General features: G+C 40.2%; 1 protein-coding gene across 3 annotated transcripts in view; it reads left to right on the top strand.

Annotated features, from left to right (window-relative positions):
- APBA1 (amyloid beta precursor protein binding family A member 1) overlaps window positions 1–20,122 on the top strand; it is an 89,826-nt gene that overhangs the window by 35,004 nt on the left and 34,700 nt on the right. For all 3 annotated transcript variants that reach the window (XM_048290881.1, XM_048290879.1, XM_048290880.1), the window contains one exon: window positions 10,349–11,553. In XM_048290881.1, the coding sequence (XP_048146838.1) occupies window positions 10,402–11,553 (1,152 nt within the window). In that variant the 5' untranslated portion in view covers window positions 10,349–10,401. The remainder of the gene's footprint in view (window positions 1–10,348; window positions 11,554–20,122) is intronic.

The following is a 20,122-nucleotide window of genomic DNA, read 5'->3' as shown; positions in this document are numbered from 1 at the left end:
GCTTGTGTTTCCTGTAGAGAAAGGGTTATGGGTGCCTTTGAAATACATTGCCTTAATAACAACTTCCAAGGATAAGTGAAAAGAGCTATTGACAGTCAGACTGTCTGCAGTCAAAAAGGAGAAAAATACTAACCAATGAATAACTAAGTAAGTGTTTCAAGTGTTGAAACAATTCAGGATTGTTCTGTTCTTCCTTTAATTTTAGTCACATTAAATACAATTTACCTTAGAATCACCCTTTTTAGCTGCCACTTTTTTCTACTGTAATTCCACCGGTTGGATGTCTTAATAATATAAAAGGATTTTATAATGTTAAGAATGCATAATAAAATATTTTAAATGGAATATACACTTCTACTAAAATCTAAGTATTGCTATGTAAAAAGAGAAGAAAAAATAATGTACTGAAATGTGAGCCGTCTGAATTCTTTTGGGTGTTGTTTCTCTTTGGAAGGTAGACAAAAGCACTGTGGGGCAGGATACAAATAATTTTTAAAACTAGGCAACTGCCACATTATGTGTTTTTAGAAAATTTTAAATTTATGTACTTTTTTCCTTATGGCTTTAAATGCTGTTACACTATCATTTTACCTGTTGTCTGTATGGCTTGACTGGGACTGGTCTGTGTGGAGGTTCTAGCTATAAATACTGCGTAGAGATGTGAAAAGTGTGCTTGGGTGACTATCCTCAATTTTCTTTGTTTTCTTTCAAACTCCCTCCTGTGTAGCTGTATTCTGGTCTTTGTTTCCTTAGCAGGTAGAGACTGGCAAGCATATGGGAAGCTTTGTGGCTTTTACAGTATGCATCTGCTTTTGATTTGCATGATCTGGCAGTAGTGTGTGTGATCTAGTTAACTTGATTAGCATCAACAGATTTTTTTTTTCCTTAACCTGATGGGACCCCAGTGACTGCAACCAGGCATCATTTCCATTTCCCTGCTCAGACTGTAATTTCTGAACAAGCTGCACATCTGAGTACCCTGAGCTGTGTACAGTGCAATTGCTAATACTCCTCAAGTTCTGTTGTGAGCTACAGATGTGGAGAAATGCCAGCCTTCATTAGCATTTAATTATGTCTAGGGAGCAGATTTCATGTGCAGTCACCTTGGAGCAGCTATTTCCAGTAACAGGCTTGTGCTGAAAAAGTAGGTCTCAGTCAAGATCTTCCTCAGTTCAGAGAAATGAGTGATGCTGAAGTCCTCCCTGTTTGAATGAGTAACCCTTCTCTCATCAGCTCTGGGGTGTAGCACAGGCTGTATCTTGCTTTGAAGCTCATGGAAGGCACAGAAATTGCTAGTGTTACGAGCTAGGAAAAAAATTTGTTTGGGAAGACGGGAGCAGGCAGACATGTCTGGTGAGGCCAGCCAAATTCAGGTAGGTGCTGGTCTAGCCACACAGGCTTCCTGCTAATGAAAATCTCAAGTGTGCATCTGCTCGTGGTGTGTCTGCTTTAGTGCTGCTAGTTGCCACAGCATTTCAGAAAGGTTGTAACAGTGGAAGATGTGCTTGAGAGTTTTTTACCTCATCACTCAGGACTATGCTTGGAAGTAAATGTACGACATCTTCCCATATGGTTTTGGAGATGGCTGTGGGGCTATCTGTGCAGTAGGGCACTGTAACACAGCTACCAATCTGTGCAAAAATACAAGTGGCAGATCAAATTTCCTTCCAGCCTTTGGAAACTTGTGAGCTGGACTGTGTAGCTTTGATTTTCTTTTTTTAATGTAGACTGAATCAGCAGCTTTTCCTTGAAATAGAAGTAGTAAAATGATCTGCAAGTGTTAGTAGAATTTGATGGTTAGATATGAGATTGGGCTTATTATGTGGGCTAAAATGGTAACAGAAAATAGAGTAGAAGAGAAGGCTGTCCATGTAGGGAGGAGAGAAAAGTTCATCTCCTGTAACCTACACTATGCGTTCCTACTTCCTCCTCCTTTGCATCTGTTATTTTGTGCCATAGTTCTTGTTTCTTGTGAGGTTTTTTTTTCCCCTGCTATATACCTACAAGACTGAATCTGTTGAAGTAGCATTTAATTCCAGGAATATTGCGGTTTGAAACCACTAAGGTTTGGTTTCTTCTTTTTTTTTTCTTTTTTTTGTAACTTCAGTTGTGACTATAACCTTTAAATGAAATACCTTTGTTAGTGGGATTTCACTGTTCGTTCATGAGTTTTTGCTAGCCTGCAGCCCTTAAATATTCTTGCTTACCTGATTTCTGTGAATGGAAGCAGATACCTGATGTCTTGCTCTCACTCAGAAATAAGTAATAAGAGACAAACTAGCTAGTACTTAAAACCCCCTTCTCAATAATGCAGTCCAGATATGTATCAGGTCCTTGAAAAGAAGTCTATTATATGGTAGAAAGTATTAGCTCAGTTGTTTTAGCTGGCAAGAATTGAATGGAAAGGAACTTGAATGTTCACGACCAAATACTTGGGAATTTTAGTTACCTCATTTCTCTGTCTGGCTCATACTTCCCCACTCTGAATAATACCTCCACATTTTACATATTGTCTTTGACAATTACTTTCTCAGAGAAAGCCTTGAAAAAGTCATTGTCAAAAAACCACATAATAAAGTGTAAGTCTAATAAAAACAAAAATTGAAATAATAGTTGTCTATTTTGAGGTGTTTCCCTTTCCTGGTATAAAGATAGGGTGGAGGGTTGGGCTTGGGAAGGATTGTATAATCCAGTGTTTTTGGTAACTACGTGTTGCAGTTGCCAGGCAGTGGTACATTTTTAAATACATCAAAGGCAAGCAAGTTCTGGATCGTATCTATCCCAATTTTTCAGCTTAAGTCAGGTATAGCTCCTTTGAAACTCATGAAGTAAAATGAATTAAAGGACAATCAGATCTTCTGGTTCTATGCTATCTGAACCACGATTGCTTTTCATGAGGGAATATCCTTAGCTTGAAATTCTCAGGTAATAATGAGTCTCTCAGAACACGTGTTTACTGATTGTGTGACAGAAGTTATTACGGTTTCAGCACTATTTCTGTACCATTTCCAGGAGTTAAAACAGTGTTCTGTGACCCACTTGTCTCAGCTGAAAGAAGCTGTTGAGGCTGACACACTAAGTAGCTGGACTTCACTGTCTTTTGTTTAGCTTGGTATTCCGTAAAGCCGCATATTTGCTGAAAAGCAGCCTATCTCATTCTAGCAAACCCTTCATCTTTTCTTGAAGTGGTCTCAACACCATACAAACGTTTCTGTATGCCTAACAAATCCACCAAACCTGTGGATTGATTGCATAAAAGAATTCAAAAAGCTAGAGTTTAACTCGCTTGAAAACTTTGCTTCCTGTAACAAAATTGGTATTTTGAGGAGGGAAAGTTGAGGGGTGTCTCAATGACTTGTCTGTCTCGCTTGTATCCAAGATAGTTGTTTAAAGACTGTGCAACGCTGGCCAAGATGCCTCTGATTAAGACTGTTACAGCTAGAAAGGTTGGATCAAGCCTTTATGTATAGCCAGAGGAGGAAAATCCAAGGGGTTTTTGGACATATGTGTTCTTATTGTGTAAATGAGGCTTGAGGCCTTCTTATTCACTTTGAAGGTAGCCATGCTCTGCAGTTCACTGGATCATATAATTTAATTCTGTCTACGTTTATTCTGTATTGCACTATTAATGACTCTTAAAGGGATGGAAAGGGTATTGGACTTCCTGGGATGATCTTTTCTTTTTTCCTTTTGGTAGGTTATATCTAATCCCTCTGTTTAAATAGAGAGAAAAATATAGTCTTCATTGTTATAAAATGTCACTAGTGTAAGGATGACATAATTTGAATTCAGAATTCATCACTGGGGAGTCGGCATTTTCCACTGTATTCTCTGGGACACACAGAGGAGAAAAAAAGGTAAATTACAAACAACCATGAGCTTAGATTTAGTATAGATTCACTTCTCATAGTGGTACTCTAACAGAGATTGGTGCTAGTTTCACATTGTAATATTGATTTTAAATGCTGTGATACTCTGACATTACTTAGGTACAATTTTAATTTTTCGTTCTCCTTCGAAAATTGATGTTATTTGTATAACTAGAATACCAGAGTAACAATTCCAGCATTCAAAGTTTTAGGTTATCTGTCTGCTACTTAAAAATGCAATACCTGACAGCCAGGAACAAACCCAGCAGTGACCTGTCAGAAAATGACGCCAGAGCGAAAGACAACCCCATATTTCCTTAGTTTAGCTGTTAATAGTACTTTTTCTTAGGAAGCTTAATCATTTTGGTGGTGACAATAGTCAGTTTTATTTCCTTAACCAATTATGATCTGGGATTTGTGATCTATTTTTTAAAGTGTTTTTGGTCTTGTGTGTCTAATTGTTGCACTTCACTGCAGAGGTTGCCTGTGGTTCCTTGTCAGGATTTTTCTCTACTGCTTTTGGTTAATGTCTTCTGTTTGGCCCATAATATCTGGTAGCCTTCTTCTGGCAGCAGATGAATGGCTTCCATCCATGTATTGCTTCTATTTCTTGTGCAGGCAGAACTTCAGTGTTAGGTGGTGAGAAGGATCTGTTCCTTTTCTAATCTGAGTGCTCCCCATCTCCTGGGCCCTGAAGTATTTATGAGATCTGGACTGTCTGCACTGAAGATTACTGAATGGTGCTTCTTGCTCAGGAGTGTATTTTAGCTTTGAGTAAGATGTGAATTGGAAGGGGAGAAAAGTTTAACATGTTTTGAGTGCTCTTAAAGCTGGTAGTTCTAGATGTGTCTACTATAAGCGGAAGTTGGGGGTTCTTGTGTGCAGAGCAATACTGTGCATGCAGCTTTTCTGCTTTACAGTTACTGTAAGTGTTCACAGTTGTTCAGCCTCATTATTATGAACCAATATGTGTATGTGTGTGCATATGTGTGCATATATGGTGGGATGTTAATGTCACTTTCCAGGTGCTGCTTTTGCTGACTGGCAAGAAATAAAAGTTTCACAGCTTTTTTATTTAAAGCTGTTTTGGATGAGCTTACTTAGCACATGGCAGCAGAAGCAATGAGGTTTCCCAGGCAGGTTGCAATTCAGAAAAGAGAGTTATCTAACACAGGAGGAGAACTCCCTCGAAGTGGGCATGGCATATGTTGTTAAATTCTCTGAAATTTCTTACCATAGGGGCACTTAAAAGAAAAAGAAAAATTAAGGTGGTTCTGAAAGACATACGTTTGCTAAAAGACTACGTTGTTTTCTTGAGAGGTTGTGCTCATCTGTCTTGTTGAGATCTGTACAAGTGAAACATTGGTGTACTGCTGAAGTCAGGAAAAACAGAGGTGCTTTATGAAATTCCTCAGAGAGTGTGCCAAGAAGACTTGCACTTGAGGTGGGTTGCCTTTGAAAATTCAGTCAGAGGTCTCTGTATTCCTGGGGTGATTTGGAGTTATGTGGAAGTATGTTAGAAGAATGTCTGTTTTTCATAGAAAACGTAGGTAAATGTGGCTGAAGTATTTTAAGGAAGGCAAAACTATTTTGCTCACATACTCAACTGCAAAATAAGAGGAAACAGTTATGCTTCTTATAAATGAAATATTTAATTAAAATTAATATTTAATTTAAAATAATATATATGCGTGTAAATAACCCCTCATGACAATACAGGCTGGGACTGGTGGGGATAAGTAGCAGTTCTGGGACAAGGCTTGGACAGCAGAATAAGGGTCAGCAGCACCTGGGGCAGTGTGAGATGGACGTGGTCCTGAGAGCCAGGGTAGGGCAGGAACCATCCCCTCTGCTCAAAGCCTACCAGAACCCACCTGGGTGCTGCCTCCCTTTTGAGTTCCCAATACAGGGGTGATACTGGTGGGAAATGATGGGAAGCCACAGAGACACAGGAGAGGCTGCGGGACCAGGGCTGCTTCAGCTGAGAAGTGGGTTGGCTTCCATGTCAACATACCAGGGGATGGGGAAGATGCAGCCAGGGTCCTCACAGTAGTGTGTGGTGAGAGGGAGGGTTGGAGGCAGCTGGGAGGTGCTCAAACAGGGGAAATTGAAACTGACTATAAGGAAGAAATATTTTCGCCACAAGGACAGTCCAGCACTGAAGTTGGGGCCCAGACCAGCTGTTGCCTTCACTGGTCGTGGAGATTATCAAACCCCAACTGGATAAGGCTCTGAGAAACCTGGTCTTAGCTCAAAGACCTAGGGGTTGGGCAGGGTTGGACTGGAGACCTCCTGTGGTCCCTTCCTCAGTTTTCCTCCTATGCTCTATGTGACAGAAAAACGTGTGTGTGTGTGTGTGTGTGTGTGTGTAGTGTTGGTTCCATGTGGCACACAGCTTTGTTCTGAGACAGTAACTGTAGTATACAGATGTATCAAGAGTGCGAGCTTTTATTCAAGTCAAGATTAAACTGTGGAAATACAATGCCTAAGACTCTTATAAAATAAACTCCTAGAGTAATATTTGGAAGAAGAATAATAATAATAGTATTATTAATAATGATAATCACTTTATATGTCTGCCTGCTTATACAAGAAATCAAACAATTATTCATCTGGAATTGGGTAAGAAATAACAAACCAAGTTGGAATCTGAATACTCAGGCTTTCACCTTTTCCTACTGCATGTCTTTTGCTGGGAGGAACTTGGCATGGGTGTTGTGGTCTTGCTCTGAAATGATAGGTTGCCCTTTGATGGTGTTTTAAAGTAGTAGAGAAAAATTCTTCAACTTTCAACTTTATGTTGTTTATGAAATATGTGTATATATTAATTTTTTTCTTCTTTACAGACAGGAAGGTAGTTTAACCTTCAGCAAAGAGTTAGTTGCAGTAGTAATCAACCTCTGATTTCTCTGTTGCAGAGACAGATTTATCCATCAAGTCGTGTGTGCAAAGCTAAGAGCGCTTACAGAGCACTTTCCCATATTTGATTATCAGAGCACAGCTGCTGTTCTGAGTAATTAATATGAGACTGTAATATCATTCAGATGGGTGCTGTGTCTGTATTTCCAAGTTCGGATAACCTCTCTTTTATATTCTCTTCTGTCTATGGCGTTTTATGTAGGTTATTGTTTTTTGTTTGTTTGCAGGAAATAAAGTGCTTTTTGCAGATCTGGTGGGAAAGATCAGGCAGACCTTGTATTTGCTTTAGGAAAATCCTGCTAAAAATAAAAAGTGTGGGATTCAGTAGTCTTCCAGCTACCAGATATGAAAAGGGATTTAGTAACTTCTAACCCCCAATCTTAATAGGTGTTCTTTAATTCACTATCCTAAAGACTGATGGTTAAATCAGTAAAATAAATGTTCTTGACTCAGAAGATTACTTTCTGTTGAAGGTTACTGGGTCTGAGGTGACCTAAGAACATTCATTCCGCTCAGACTTCTAAGTTAACTTACTTTCAAAACACTAAAAATTTTAGATTTCAAAATAAATAATAATTTATTGTTTTCAAAATTTAAAAGTTGAATTTAATTAATAGGAGGAAAGGCAAACAGAAGAGCATTTTTCAGTAAAAAACTTCTAGTAAAGGTTAACATTTCCTTCTCATCCCTTCAAAAGATACAACCTTGAAAGTTTTGGAATATCAGTAGTTGAAGTCAACTTCAAATTCAAAGAGAATTCTTTGAATGAGAAATATTTTACAAGCAGAACGTTGGAAACTTTAGCTTTGTCAAAGGAAAATGTTGGGTCTCTCAGGTGTTTTTTAGCCGTATTTTGTATGGTTTGTAATCTCTGTAATTTGTTTCTCACTGCTAAGACATGTCAGTGATGCTGTTTATCCATAAAATTCATTATGTTACAAGCATATATTAAGACTTCTAAGACAGGATAACATATTTTCAGCAATTATCGGAACTTAGGTTACGTGTGATAAAATTTCAGAAAGTTGATCATTATCCTGTGTTTATGTGTAACCTAATTTCTTTTGACAAGCACTACCCTTTTTCTGGGGGTGACCGATGACACTTAGCCACGAGTCAGGGGCTACTACAAACACAACAAATTTAAGGTAGATTTTTTTTAACCAGCCCTCTATTTTAGCCTAATTCTGTCTATGTGAAAAAGAGTGGAAATTTTATAATCTACTTCAATGGAAGTAGGCAATATTAAAGAACCTTCCCAGCCTGACCATTCATGAGACTGGCAGTCAGACTCCCACTGCCGGAGACTGTCACTGCTGGGACGGAAGCCCCCTCACAGCGGCCAGTCCAGTGACCTGATGGGTCCCCACCTGACTCCTACACATTCTCTCGGGGTCAGCCCAGGTTTCCTGACCAGTTTGACCCCAGGTTTACCGCAGCAGAGGCTTGGATGTCTCTTTTGTAAAGTCATTTATTCACGGTGTGGTAACACAGAAGCAGCTCAAGCTCTGAGCCTCCAAGGAGGGAGCCTGAACAAAGGAACCCCTGGACTTTCATCCCCTCACAGTCCAAGTGCTCCAAAGTCTCGCTTTCCTTCCTGAATCTGTGGCTCCAGCCATGTCTCAGTCCATCCTGTCCATCCACCTGGCCGGCACCAGCATCTTCACGTCCTCTATTATGCAAAGAGTTGGCACTTCCCGGCCTCTTGCCCGGGGCTGCTGCCACCCGGAGCTCAATCTGCAGCTCACACTGCGGGCTGCAAACCGAGTTACCTGCAGAGAATGTATGCGTCTGCTGTAATCCTCCTTGGGAAGGACTTTTCAAGGAGCTGTTGCACCTTGGCATGTTCACCATTTTTGTGGGCTAAAAGTGGAAAGCTCTCCAATCTTGTTCTTGCTTACTTAACATATCATATGCCGTGCTGAGGGGAGAGTGTTTGGTGTATTAGTTCTGGTGCACATCAGCATGTACACCTGTACTCTGCCCATTCTTTCCTAATGGCTTGGAAGTCTTAGCTGAAAAAGACCTTATCTTGTTGCTGAAGCCTTACTAACACAGCTTCCTTAGCTGGAAAAAATAAACTGAGTTGTTTCGTGGTTATTTTGAAAAGGGATTAGTTTGTGTACAACATCCTTATAGGTCCAGCTAATACGATTTATTAGCTATTACTTTACAATTGTAATTTTTTTTAAGGACTCCTGTGTTTAAAAGGCTAGAACATTAGGTGTAACAAAATCAAGGAGTGTTCACTGAGCTGGACAGTGCACCTTCTGGATTTCCTGTGGCAATATAGTACAAGTGACTCACAGCTTGGCTTGCCAGCCTGTCAACTTTTCTAATAGAGAGCAACTGAAATTGCTGTTGCTTTCTCAGCACAGGAAGTTATTCCCAGTGCTCTTCTGCACAGAGCTCATTTAGTCAGCAAAGTGCCACCTGAGCCTCCCTGCCTCAGTTTACAAGATTTGATCCAAGTTCTATTTCACATTCACATTAATTTTTTTAGTTGGTAATTGACACATGCTTTTATAGCTCCTTCAAGTTGGCAGTTTTCCAATAGGTACTTTTTTTTTAGTACTTACCAGTATGTCACAAGCTAGAGCTGTATTTTATTTATGGGTATGTGGCTTGACTTAAGTACCTAAAAGGACATTACATGTCCTCTTCATGACACTGCATCTTAAAAACATAGGGCAAAGTTCCAAATAGCTGAAGCTGTTCTATAAAAATGAAACCTTATGAGCTAGATAGGCCTGTTTCTGTTCCCTGTAATTTTTTTTACTATTGGCAGACCTCTCTAGTGATTATGTAATCTCTTGAGATCTTCTTTACTCGAAGTCAGCAAGGCTGAGATGTGCTACTGGTCTCAATGTGGTGAGCGTTATGAGTATTAGTGATGTCTTCTCCATATTGTAGGAAAGAAGCTGTCTTTACTGATGATAGATAGCTACCAGCAGGATAACTGTACCTAGCTAACGTGCTTTTCTAGGGAGAAGAAACAGGTGGTTCAGATGTACTGCATCCTGAGAGTGCACTTTTTATTTCTCCTGATTCTTTGAAAGTGCGTAGGGTGACTAGCTCACCTGAAGAAGTGTTGAATGCATGGCTGTCATGTATCTGAGCAACTGCAGACTTCTCTGACGCACTTCTGCTGTTTTACATTACTCCCTTTGCTCCGAGTTAGTGAGCTACAGCTCACTACAGAGTGCTGGAGCAAAGGTGAAATATTTCTGTTATATCTGCCATGGTTCAGCTCCTGGCAAAAATTAGCTTTTCTAATAGGCCAGCATCGTTGCAATGCCACTGCAGTCCATACAAGCATCTCCAAGGGCTTGTTTGGAAAGGATTCTTCCACAAAGAATTTGTGCAGTCCCCAAGGGTGTTGTTGCTGGTTGCTGCTGTTGGAGATCATACTGTTGTGCTGTCTATAACCTGACTGCAGAGCTAAGTCAAGTGTTTGTCTGCTGGGAAGGAAGGGTGCATTTTGTTGTTTCTGTTTATTGACTCCACTTTTTTTTTATTGGGAGTGATGTCAGAGTTTTTTTTTTTTTATTTCTTTGCAGCTGTGATAGACAAAATGTCAACAGAATAAGTGACCTACTCTCCAAAACTTGCCATGAACCATTTGGTTGGACCACCTGAGGGGGAGATCAGTGAAGAGCCAGCGAACGGAGCAGTGAATGAGTCAGTGGAGGCTGACCTGGAGCACTCCGAGGTGGAAGAGGAACAGAGGTATGCGGCTCGCTACCCAAGGCATACCAGCAGCAGCCACGTGGGTCTGTCTGGGCAGGAGGAGGAAGGCATGTTAGCTCGGTCAGCCAGCACTGAGAGTGGTTTCCACAATCACACAGATACTGCAGAAGGGGATGTGATAGCCACAGTGGAGGACAGTTACGACATCGAGAGAGTGCAGGAAAACGAGGATGAGAGTGCATATGCAGTGCAGTACAGGCCTGAGTCTGAGGAGTACACAGAGAATGCCGAGGCGGAGCATGGTGAGGCCATTCACAACCGAACATTGCCCAATCACTTACATTTCCATTCCATCGAGCACGAGGAAGCCATGAATGCAGCCTACTCAGGCTATGTCTACACACATCGCCTCTTCCACCGAGGAGAGGATGAGCAGTATGCTGAGGCTTACGCTGACTATGGACTGCAGGAGCATGTGTATGAGGAAATAGGAGACACACCAGATCTCGATGGCAGGGAGGGCATCCAGCAGTATGAGCGGGAGAGGGAAGAAGCCGACAATTACCGCAAGGAGGCACTTGGTGCCCGCCTTCACCATTATGATGAACGGTCTGACGGAGAGTCTGACAGCCCTGAAAAGGAAGCAGAGTTTGCCCCTTACCCAAGAATGGACAGTTACGAGCAAGAGGAGGACATTGATCAGATTGTAGCAGAGGTGAAGCAGAGCATGAGCTCCCAGAGTTTAGACAAGGCAGCTGAAGACATGCCAGAGTCAGAGCAGAGTCTGGAGCACGGTCAGGCTCTTGTCAGTGGTGGGCATGAAAGTAATGGCCAGCTCACATCTGGTTCTCGAGTTACATCCAGCTCGGGAGAATCTGTACAGAGGTACAGCAAGGAAAAAAGAGATGCAATTTCACTGGCCATCAAGGATATTAAAGAGGCTATTGAGGAAGTGAAGACAAGAACCATCCGTTCTCCCTACACCCCTGATGAACCTAAGGAGCCTATCTGGGTGATGCGGCAGGACATCAGTCCATCCAGGGATTCTGACGACCAGAGGCCACTAGATGGAGATGTGAGTACACAAAGTTTTCACCTCCCAGGTTATCTGTGTCTCATTCCTTTGTGACATGTATGGCAGTGAAGGAGGGTGCATTTCATTCCTGTTTTGTGTCTCATTCTTGAACGAGTGCTTTGTTTTAAATTTGTACTCCAGAGAGCATAAGAGAAGTAAACATGCATTATCATGTAGCCAAATTTTTCTTTATTAAACTCTGCTGACCCCAGGTATGCTGTACAAGCATTTGTCGCATGATGCTCTTTACTTGTCTTTTCTGAAACAAATGCTGTTATATTTTTTACTGCCGTAATATTTTACCAAACATTTTCTTACTATCTTTGTGTGCTTTTGTTAACTCTGTGTTTCATTTTCTGTCACATAACAATCCCAACAGTTCTGTCAGAAATCTGTTAATACTCTTTATGATGGTATCACAGATCAGATTCATATTCTAGGAAAGTTGCATGTCAAGTTGCCTTCTCTAGAAATATGTTATGAACCTCAGTGTATTATATTATCACTGTAAAGTGTATTTACAGCAACCTGAGTATTGAAGGCAGTTTTTCAGATTTACAGCGTCGGCATTTCTGAAACTCTGTACTTTTGGCATAAGGTTTAACTTGAATCAGGATTGTCTACCAGGTTGTGGTTCCAGCTGTCTGTAAGATAATATTGACTTTCAAGTTTTATGAGTTTTCTGCTTTATTTTATAAAATAAACTTATAAACAACTATTAAATGGGTTAAATTTATGCCTGATATGAAAAGAGCTGGTAGGTAAATTTACTGACCAAAAATAATCTATTACATGTTCCTATGTTATTATTTCAAGGGCAAGTCCCTGCAAACATTTGCTCCCTCCTCTTTATTGCTGTGAAGTGTTTTCTGTGACCTTTATTTGGGGGGTTTTTTTGGAAGAATAGCGGAAGTAGAACTTCTTGTGTGTTATTTGGTATTTTAAACTGAGCTGTTGTAAGGTTCTACGAATGCATCAGAACTATTCAAGATACCTCAGCTGCTGCAAAGGGAATTCAGATGGTGAAAAAAGTTCACATGCCATGTAGATCTGTGACAGGCTACTGATTTGTTTATCTGCCTTCAAAATTAGGAAAGCTAGTATTCTACAAATGGGAAGAGATTTTTGGAGCATGGTGTTTGAGATGCTGAAAAAACGTGCAAGCTGATTGAGACATTTAGCTTCCAGATTTTATTTTTCCTGCAAAACTGTTGGAAACACAGTGATGAGTATGTTTAAGTTTTTTTCTTGATGCTTAATAGAAAACCTAATTGAATCTTTAAAAAAGGCCAAACAAACAACTATATTGCAGAAGTTACTTCTACAAATATTTTTAAAATTATGTCTGTAATGGAGTTGATTTGCAGTCACATGAAGGCTGAAGAAATCTTCCCAGATTATTTTATGGGGGAAACAGTTATTTTTAACTTAACTTCGAAAATTTGCAAAATTGAAATTATTTCTGTCCCCATTTTTAAATAGATCACATTACTATTTTGCTACACATTTTGTTTACTGTATTGTCTGTTAATACTGTCATTGGTTGGAGGATCAAAGAACTTCCTGTTGCTTCCTGATTGATTATAACACTGAGTACCGTGATGGTCTTGGTGAGGTTGAGGGTCCTGAGAGCACCAAGTTCTTCCTGAAGGTGCTTCACCTGCTCTCCAAAATCCAGGTGCATCTTGCAGAATTGAACTTTTCTGAGATGTGCTGATATCACTCAGCCTGGTATGCTCATATAATGAACAAAACAAGTGTTTTTATTGGTCTCTGCATACATTAGATATTGAAGTACATAGAGGTTCCCATTTTGCACCAAAATTTAATTTCTCATTCAATATTTTTCTTACCGTGTCAGATAAGAACCTGTCTGAAATTTTCAGGGCTGGCTGAAATCAAAACAGTGATTTATAATGACAATTAGTATAGCTCAGTGAAGAGATAAACGGTGGTTGTAGATGTACAAACAGTCTGTGTTCTTGGAAGGAAGAAGTAAATTGCACAAATAATTTAGAAGATCTACAGCAGAGTGAGGAGAAGACTTATTGTAGAAGGGACTTGGGACTGAGTAGGAATTTTGGTTTTCGCCGAAGAAGAGGTATGTATTTGCTTTACTGGATTCTTTAATTTAGATGGCAAGTCAAAAACTGTCTGCTTTCTTTAATGAAGCATTCCTAGAATTTCTTAGCTGTAAATTGGGCAAAAATAGCTTTACTAAGTGACCGTAAGTGGTCAATGTAATAAAAATATGGTTGAAGCCCATTCATCTAATTGTAAATTGTTCTTCTGTCTCCCTCAAGAAAGAAGCAGGATCTCAGATGGGAGCTTTTAAGTCTAACCAGTATATGCCACAGATGTTTTTCAGTCTGATTTATAGCATTGACCTGGAAATAAGAGGTTTTTTACCTTCAGGCAGATACCGTTTTCTTACCCAGAAGTGCTGGGTAAGAAAAGTTGCTGCAGATAAGTAATGCAAATTGGGTGCTTTTTTTTTGCCTTCAGTCATTTTGCAGGTCTGTTTTGAAAATTATCCTCGAGTTGTTTTTTAGCAAAAAAATTTTCTTTTAGAAATAGAACTTACCTGAAAATATTTGCAGTAACATTGTGTTCTTAATCATGTAGTATTGAAACTCATAAGACTTCTTAAGATACAAACAACAGTCACTTTTTATGTAGCTAGAAGCTGCCCAGTGCAGACCAGTGAAGCCAGAAGAATAATTTGTGGTTGAGACTCATTAAATACAACGGCCTCCTTTGCCTTTTTTCATAAGAAGGTGACCGTTACTCCCCAGTGCTGAGCATTTGGCTAATACATTTACAGCAGAATGCTTGGTAGGATGCCATTTGGAAGTGTCTAGTGACTATTTTAAGAAGCTAACAATTCAGAAGTATTCAGCGAACCTGCAGCTGGGTTTGGGACTGTTAGGAAAGACATGCAATGACTGTGATGGTGAGTAAGATACAGATCACTGTATCTGTGTGTACTTAAGATGTCCTGATTCCAGTTTTATTCACAGGTTAATCTGCCAGGATTATGAGTCATTCCTGGATATTTCCCCTCAAAAGAAGTGTTTGGTAAGGTGTATGAGAAAAGTAAATTGCTCACTGCCCATGGACAATTCTGCTGTAATAAACTCTAGTAGCCCTGTGATGTAGAAGGCAGGAAACAGATATCTGTGAATAAATAAATAGTTTAAAGAGGTATCTGTTTAATATTTAACAATGGAGACTGCTAGCTGCCTTGTGCTTTGTGCAGCCTTGTGTAGTGATGCATGCTTCCACTTGAATCAGAGGTGGTCTTGACAGTGAGTTTGTGGGGAAGGTGGTGTACTTGTGTATTTGATAAAAGCTGAAAAATCCTCAGTGTCTTTTGAATAAAGGCAGTAAGAGTCTTTTTTAAAATTTGCCACACATTTGAGATCGGTACCGTTGACATATATTTCCAAAGTCTGTTTATCAGAAAATGTTTTAAACCAAAGCAGACCATCACTTGGCTATGGCCTTGTGAGGATCTCTTTTTTAAATATAATACCAGTTAGAGCTGCACAGCTGCAAGAAGTGTGGCATCAGGAAACTGACCCCTGATGGAGAAGGCTGTGGAACTGCAGTTAGATTGTGTTTTCTGAGTGTGAAATGGAGAGATTTTGTTCACTCGTAAAATCATGGAATCATAGAATGGCTTGGGTTGGAAGGGACCTTAAATATCATCTAGTTCCAACTACCCTGCCTTGGGCCCGGACACTTGCCCCTCGACCAGGTTGCTCAGAACTCCATCCAGCCTGGCCTTGAACACTTCCAGGGATGAGGCAGCCACATCTTATGTGGGCAACCTGTTCCAGTGCCTCACCACCATCACAGTAAAGAATTTCTTCCTAATATCTAATCTCTACCTGCCCTCTTTGAGTTTGAAGCCATTCCCCCTTGTCCTGTCACTGCATGCTCTTGTATATAGTCTCTCTCCAGCTTTCATTTAGGCACCCTTCAGGTACTGGAAGGCTGCAGTAAGGTCACCCGAGGCCTTTTCTCTTTTCCAGGCTGAAAAATCCCAATTCTCTCAGCCTTTCCCTCATACTGAATAAAATGTGTAGCTGGAGCTATGGAAAAGTTTAAGCATGGACCTTGTGGTACACCTGTGCCCAAGAGCAGTGGAGTGGGAGACCCTGTAGACTAGATGCACGCAGTTACCTCACTGGAAGGGTAAGCCCATACCCCATTTAGGTAGCTCTTGCTCACCATTCTTACCTGTCGGATTCCCCTGCTGTGAATGTGCCTAGCCAAGCACAGAAATTGCGGTGTTTAAAGGTCTGAATAGAAGACATGCAGCACATAGGTCTGAATTTGAGGATGAATGTTCATCCACATGTTCAAGTGGAGAGGATAATAGTTTTGCGTAGTAGATAATTCAAAAAGCAATTAAGTATCCTGGTGTTTAAACTGTATGGATAAAAACTATCTTTGTTACAGAGCTTTGAGAAGAGTGGCTTGCTTAGTTGTGGAAGTACAAAAACCTACTGAGAAAAGCACTGAAAGGCTCAAAAAGTCAAGCAGAATTTTTTGGGCTGTGAATTTAACAGCTTAGAAGCAGGCTGCCTGCTTCAATTCTGCCATAATCAGGAGAAAGCAGTGGTTTGGAGGTAGAAATTCTCCATTTAAGAACTCATTACTATGATTTTTTTCTGAGTCTGTTGAGTTATCCATGGCGCTACAGATCTGATAGCCGGGTTTTGTTGACCTGCAGGACATGGTTTATTCCTGCCTGCCAAGATTTTTGGTTTTGCAAAGCCCTGTCACTGGTGTTTATAGTCTCTGTTCCTCTGCAGACATTTGAGGTGGTGTGATGTTAGAATAAACCCTAATACAAAGTAAACCCACGTATACGGGTGGTTTAGATTTGTGAAGCAGAAATTCAGAGCTGAAGACAAGTCTTCCAGGTGGAACAGAACGGAGCTGCATTGTTTCGCTTCTCTGTTCTTTTTGGTCATGTATATTTTATTTCAACCCTTGCATTCTCAGTTGCTGGATTTTTTCAATTCTGATACCTCAGTGTTTTCATGGAGATGAATTTGCTTCACTTTTTCCACAGCAGGAGTAATGTATTATTAAAAGGCAATAGAGAAGTCTCTTAAATAATAAAGCAGGCTTTAGTAATAAATGAACTAAGGGGGAAAAAGAGAGAAAGGAGACAATTAAAATAAAGATGAGTTTTTATTGATAGTATATTGATGAGTTTTTTTCTGAGCAGATCTTTTAAAACTGTTGGTTGTGCACACGGACTATAGGTCAGCTTTCCATCATTTATGAGAGACTGCAGACTTAAGTTTACACAGGAAGAAAAAGCCCCAAATGCCCCAAACCAAAAATCACTGAAGAACCAACCAAAACAAAAAGCGTTTTATTCATCAATCACACAGAAGAAAGCTTAAATTTAGCAATTAGTCTACTTGAAGGCAAACACTCCCAGATGAGTTACTGGCTTTTAAATTAGGGTGAGCACTGTATAAATTACCCATTGAATATTTTTTTGTTTGATTACATTTTTAAATTACTGAAAGATGAAACTAACTTCAAGTGATTTTTCTGTGCTGTTGAAAACTAAAACAGCACTTGTTGTAGTTAAAATCTTTTGAACACACAGGAGGAATCCACAGTGATTTTTTCAGACTAACACTTAAAACTGCATTTTTACTGGAAGTTGAAGTGAAAGTATGGATAAGGAAGTCCATACGCAGAGAAGCAGCCAGCACTGAGTCAGATCTCTCAAATGGATTGTTTGTCGTTGTCCAGATGGTGGCAGGTGACAGGAGGCTCTGTCTTTGCAGGATGTCATTACCTGGATCAGGGGAAATTCCCCAAGCCAAGACTTCCCAAAGTGCATTTCTTCTTAGATACAGTTGGTCTGGGATCCTGTGTGATCACTCCAGCATGTGTGGTCCATTGCTGTTGTTTAGCTACGTACAAAACACTTCCTATGTTAAATGTGTACATAAGACTGTTCCACATGACCTTCCCTGCGCAGGCAGGAATAATTTGTGTTGTCTAACAGCAAGTGTCCCACCCATACGCTAATTGGTTGTTTCTGCCGCAGCAACTGCACAAGTCAGCTCTTGGATCAGTCAAAGTCCTGACCCAACAGCTGCCTGTTGACAGAGCCCCTCACTTTGGGTGCTGACTACCCATGGTGGTAGTTAAAATGATGAATGATGCGTATCAGTTGTCTTGGGCGCAGGAGGAGCCTTTTGGAGGAATCTCTTTAGGCTGCCTGAAATTCCTGTATGGAGAAGTCCTGTAGCAGTTAATCAAATGTGTTGTTCTGAATGAGCAGTTCAGTCAGTAACTTTGTCTCAGGTCACCTTGTCCTATCATGTATGCACAACCTGACAGGGGACAGGTCCTGGACCACCCAGCAAACTGATGGGTAAGTGTTTGGGGTATGTGCAGAGGCAGTTATACTAGAACTACAGTAAAAAGTTAAGTTTCATCCATATGTCAAAATTGTAAATTAAATTGCGTAGATTGTGCCACACTGTGCAAGTGTGTGTAAAGTGCAAAGTTGGTACTATTTTTTTCAAGCCCACCATTTTTAGCACTATACTTAAAACGAATTTTCAACAAAGACAACAATCATTAGCTTTCAGCTTCATTCTTTATGGATCTTTATGCCAAACCTAAAACCTGTCTCAGTCTATGTTTTAGTGAACAGAATTTGAGCTGTACATGGCAGAGGACACTGCCATTACATAGTTGCCCTAAAACCAGGGAGATTTTCTACCATAGTTATGCTGATATGGGCAGTTCTTGTGATAGAGTGCATCTGACTATACTTGTATGTTGGACCTGAAGATTCCATAATGCTTTGATCTTTTCCTAATGTGTATGGGTTCTTTTCAGAAGACATCTCTAAAATAAAAAAAGAAAAAAAAAAAGCCGTGCTTCATCCGATTGTCTCCTGAGCTGATGTACGAGGAGACACTGCCATTTCTCTGCCACGGTATCTGTAGGTAGACGTTAGTGTCAAATAAGTAATTCCCTATTGTCTAAGTGAATCTTGAATTACTGAAGCATTTGTTGATTAGTCCACTCATATGATACTGTAAAAAAGCTCTGAATAAACTACCTTTTTTAAAACAAAAAATGACCAATGCTGTTTAACATCTTTGTCAGCAACATTGGCAGTGGGATTGAGTGCACCCTTGACAAGTTTGCCAGCACCACCAAGCTGAGCAGTGTGGTCAACATGCTGCAGAGAGACCTGGGTAGGCTTGAGAGGAGGACCTGCCCTGCGAGAACCTCATGAAATTCAACAAGGCCAAGTGCAAGGTCTTGTACATAGGCCAGGGCAATCCCAAACATAAACTGACAGAAGAACTTGTTGAGAGCAGCTCTGCAGATAAGGACTTGAGGATACTAGTCAGTGAAAAACTTTATACAAGAGCCTGTAGTGACAGGACAAGGGGGAACAGCTTCAAATTGACAGAGAGTAGGTCTAGATTAGATACAAGGAAAAAAATCTTTACTGTGGGGGTGGTGAGGCACTGGCACAGTTTTCCCAGGTGCCGCATCCCTGGAAGTGTTCAAGGCCAGGCTGGATGGAGCTTTGGGCAGCCCATTCTAGTGGAAAGTGTCCCTGTCCATGGCAGGGACAGTAAAATTTAGATCATCTTTAAGGACTCTTCCAACACAAAAGATTCTATGACTCTATGATACTATGATTTAATCCCCTCTGTCCTAGCCTTGTGTGTGACTATGTGACCCACAAGCTATGTTCTCTTCAAATGATCTGGTGCTAAAAGCACATAAAACAACACTGCTTTTATAAAGCAAGAGCAAGTGATTGTATTTGAAGGTGTTTCAGTGTCAGTTACATGTCTCTTCGTGAACTGTATAGGAAACAGCTGGATTGACCTGAATAGGTTAGATGCAACACAAGCCTCTCCTTTTACAAGTTCTGTTACTAAATCCCTCTGCACAAGAGCAAGGAAGGTTTCTCAGGTGGAATGGGTTGCATGTTAGTTAGAGTCAAACAACGCCAAAATTGAGATGGAGAATTTTTGGATGTACCAGATTGAGTATCGTAAGAAAAATGTAAGTAGATATTCAAGAGAAAAAGATGTAGCTATCACTTTTTATTGCTGCACCAAAAAAAAAAACCCTCTAATTCCTTTGATAGACCTCTGTACTTAATAACAGCATGCTTCATGTGACTGTACTGTGTTTGTTCTGACAACAACTTTGTTAGGCTTCTAAAACTTGTTTTGTTAATGACAAATGACAGTGAAACAGTCACTAAGCTTTTATTTAGACTTTGTTTAGAGCAGATATGCAAATTATCTATCCACTATGATCCATCAAAATATTTCTTGTTACTGCTGTGACTGCATTCTTTCCTTGTACATTATATATGATACCTCTAAAAATATGTTTTCAAGGACGGTTTTCATGTCATGTTAGGCAACAGACTTGGTAAGATGTTTGATATTTGGGTTCAGTAGTTTTGGTTCTTCATTTGATCTTTGGGGGGGGGGGGGTTAGTTTGTTGTTTGGGGGTTTTGTCCCCAAAAATATTTGA

This window comes from Corvus hawaiiensis, chromosome Z (assembly GCF_020740725.1).
Source record: "Corvus hawaiiensis isolate bCorHaw1 chromosome Z, bCorHaw1.pri.cur, whole genome shotgun sequence".
Classification (NCBI taxonomy): Eukaryota; Metazoa; Chordata; class Aves; order Passeriformes; family Corvidae; genus Corvus; species Corvus hawaiiensis.
Note: the sequence above shows the minus strand (reverse complement) of the source record. Positions and strands in the feature narration are given on the sequence as shown.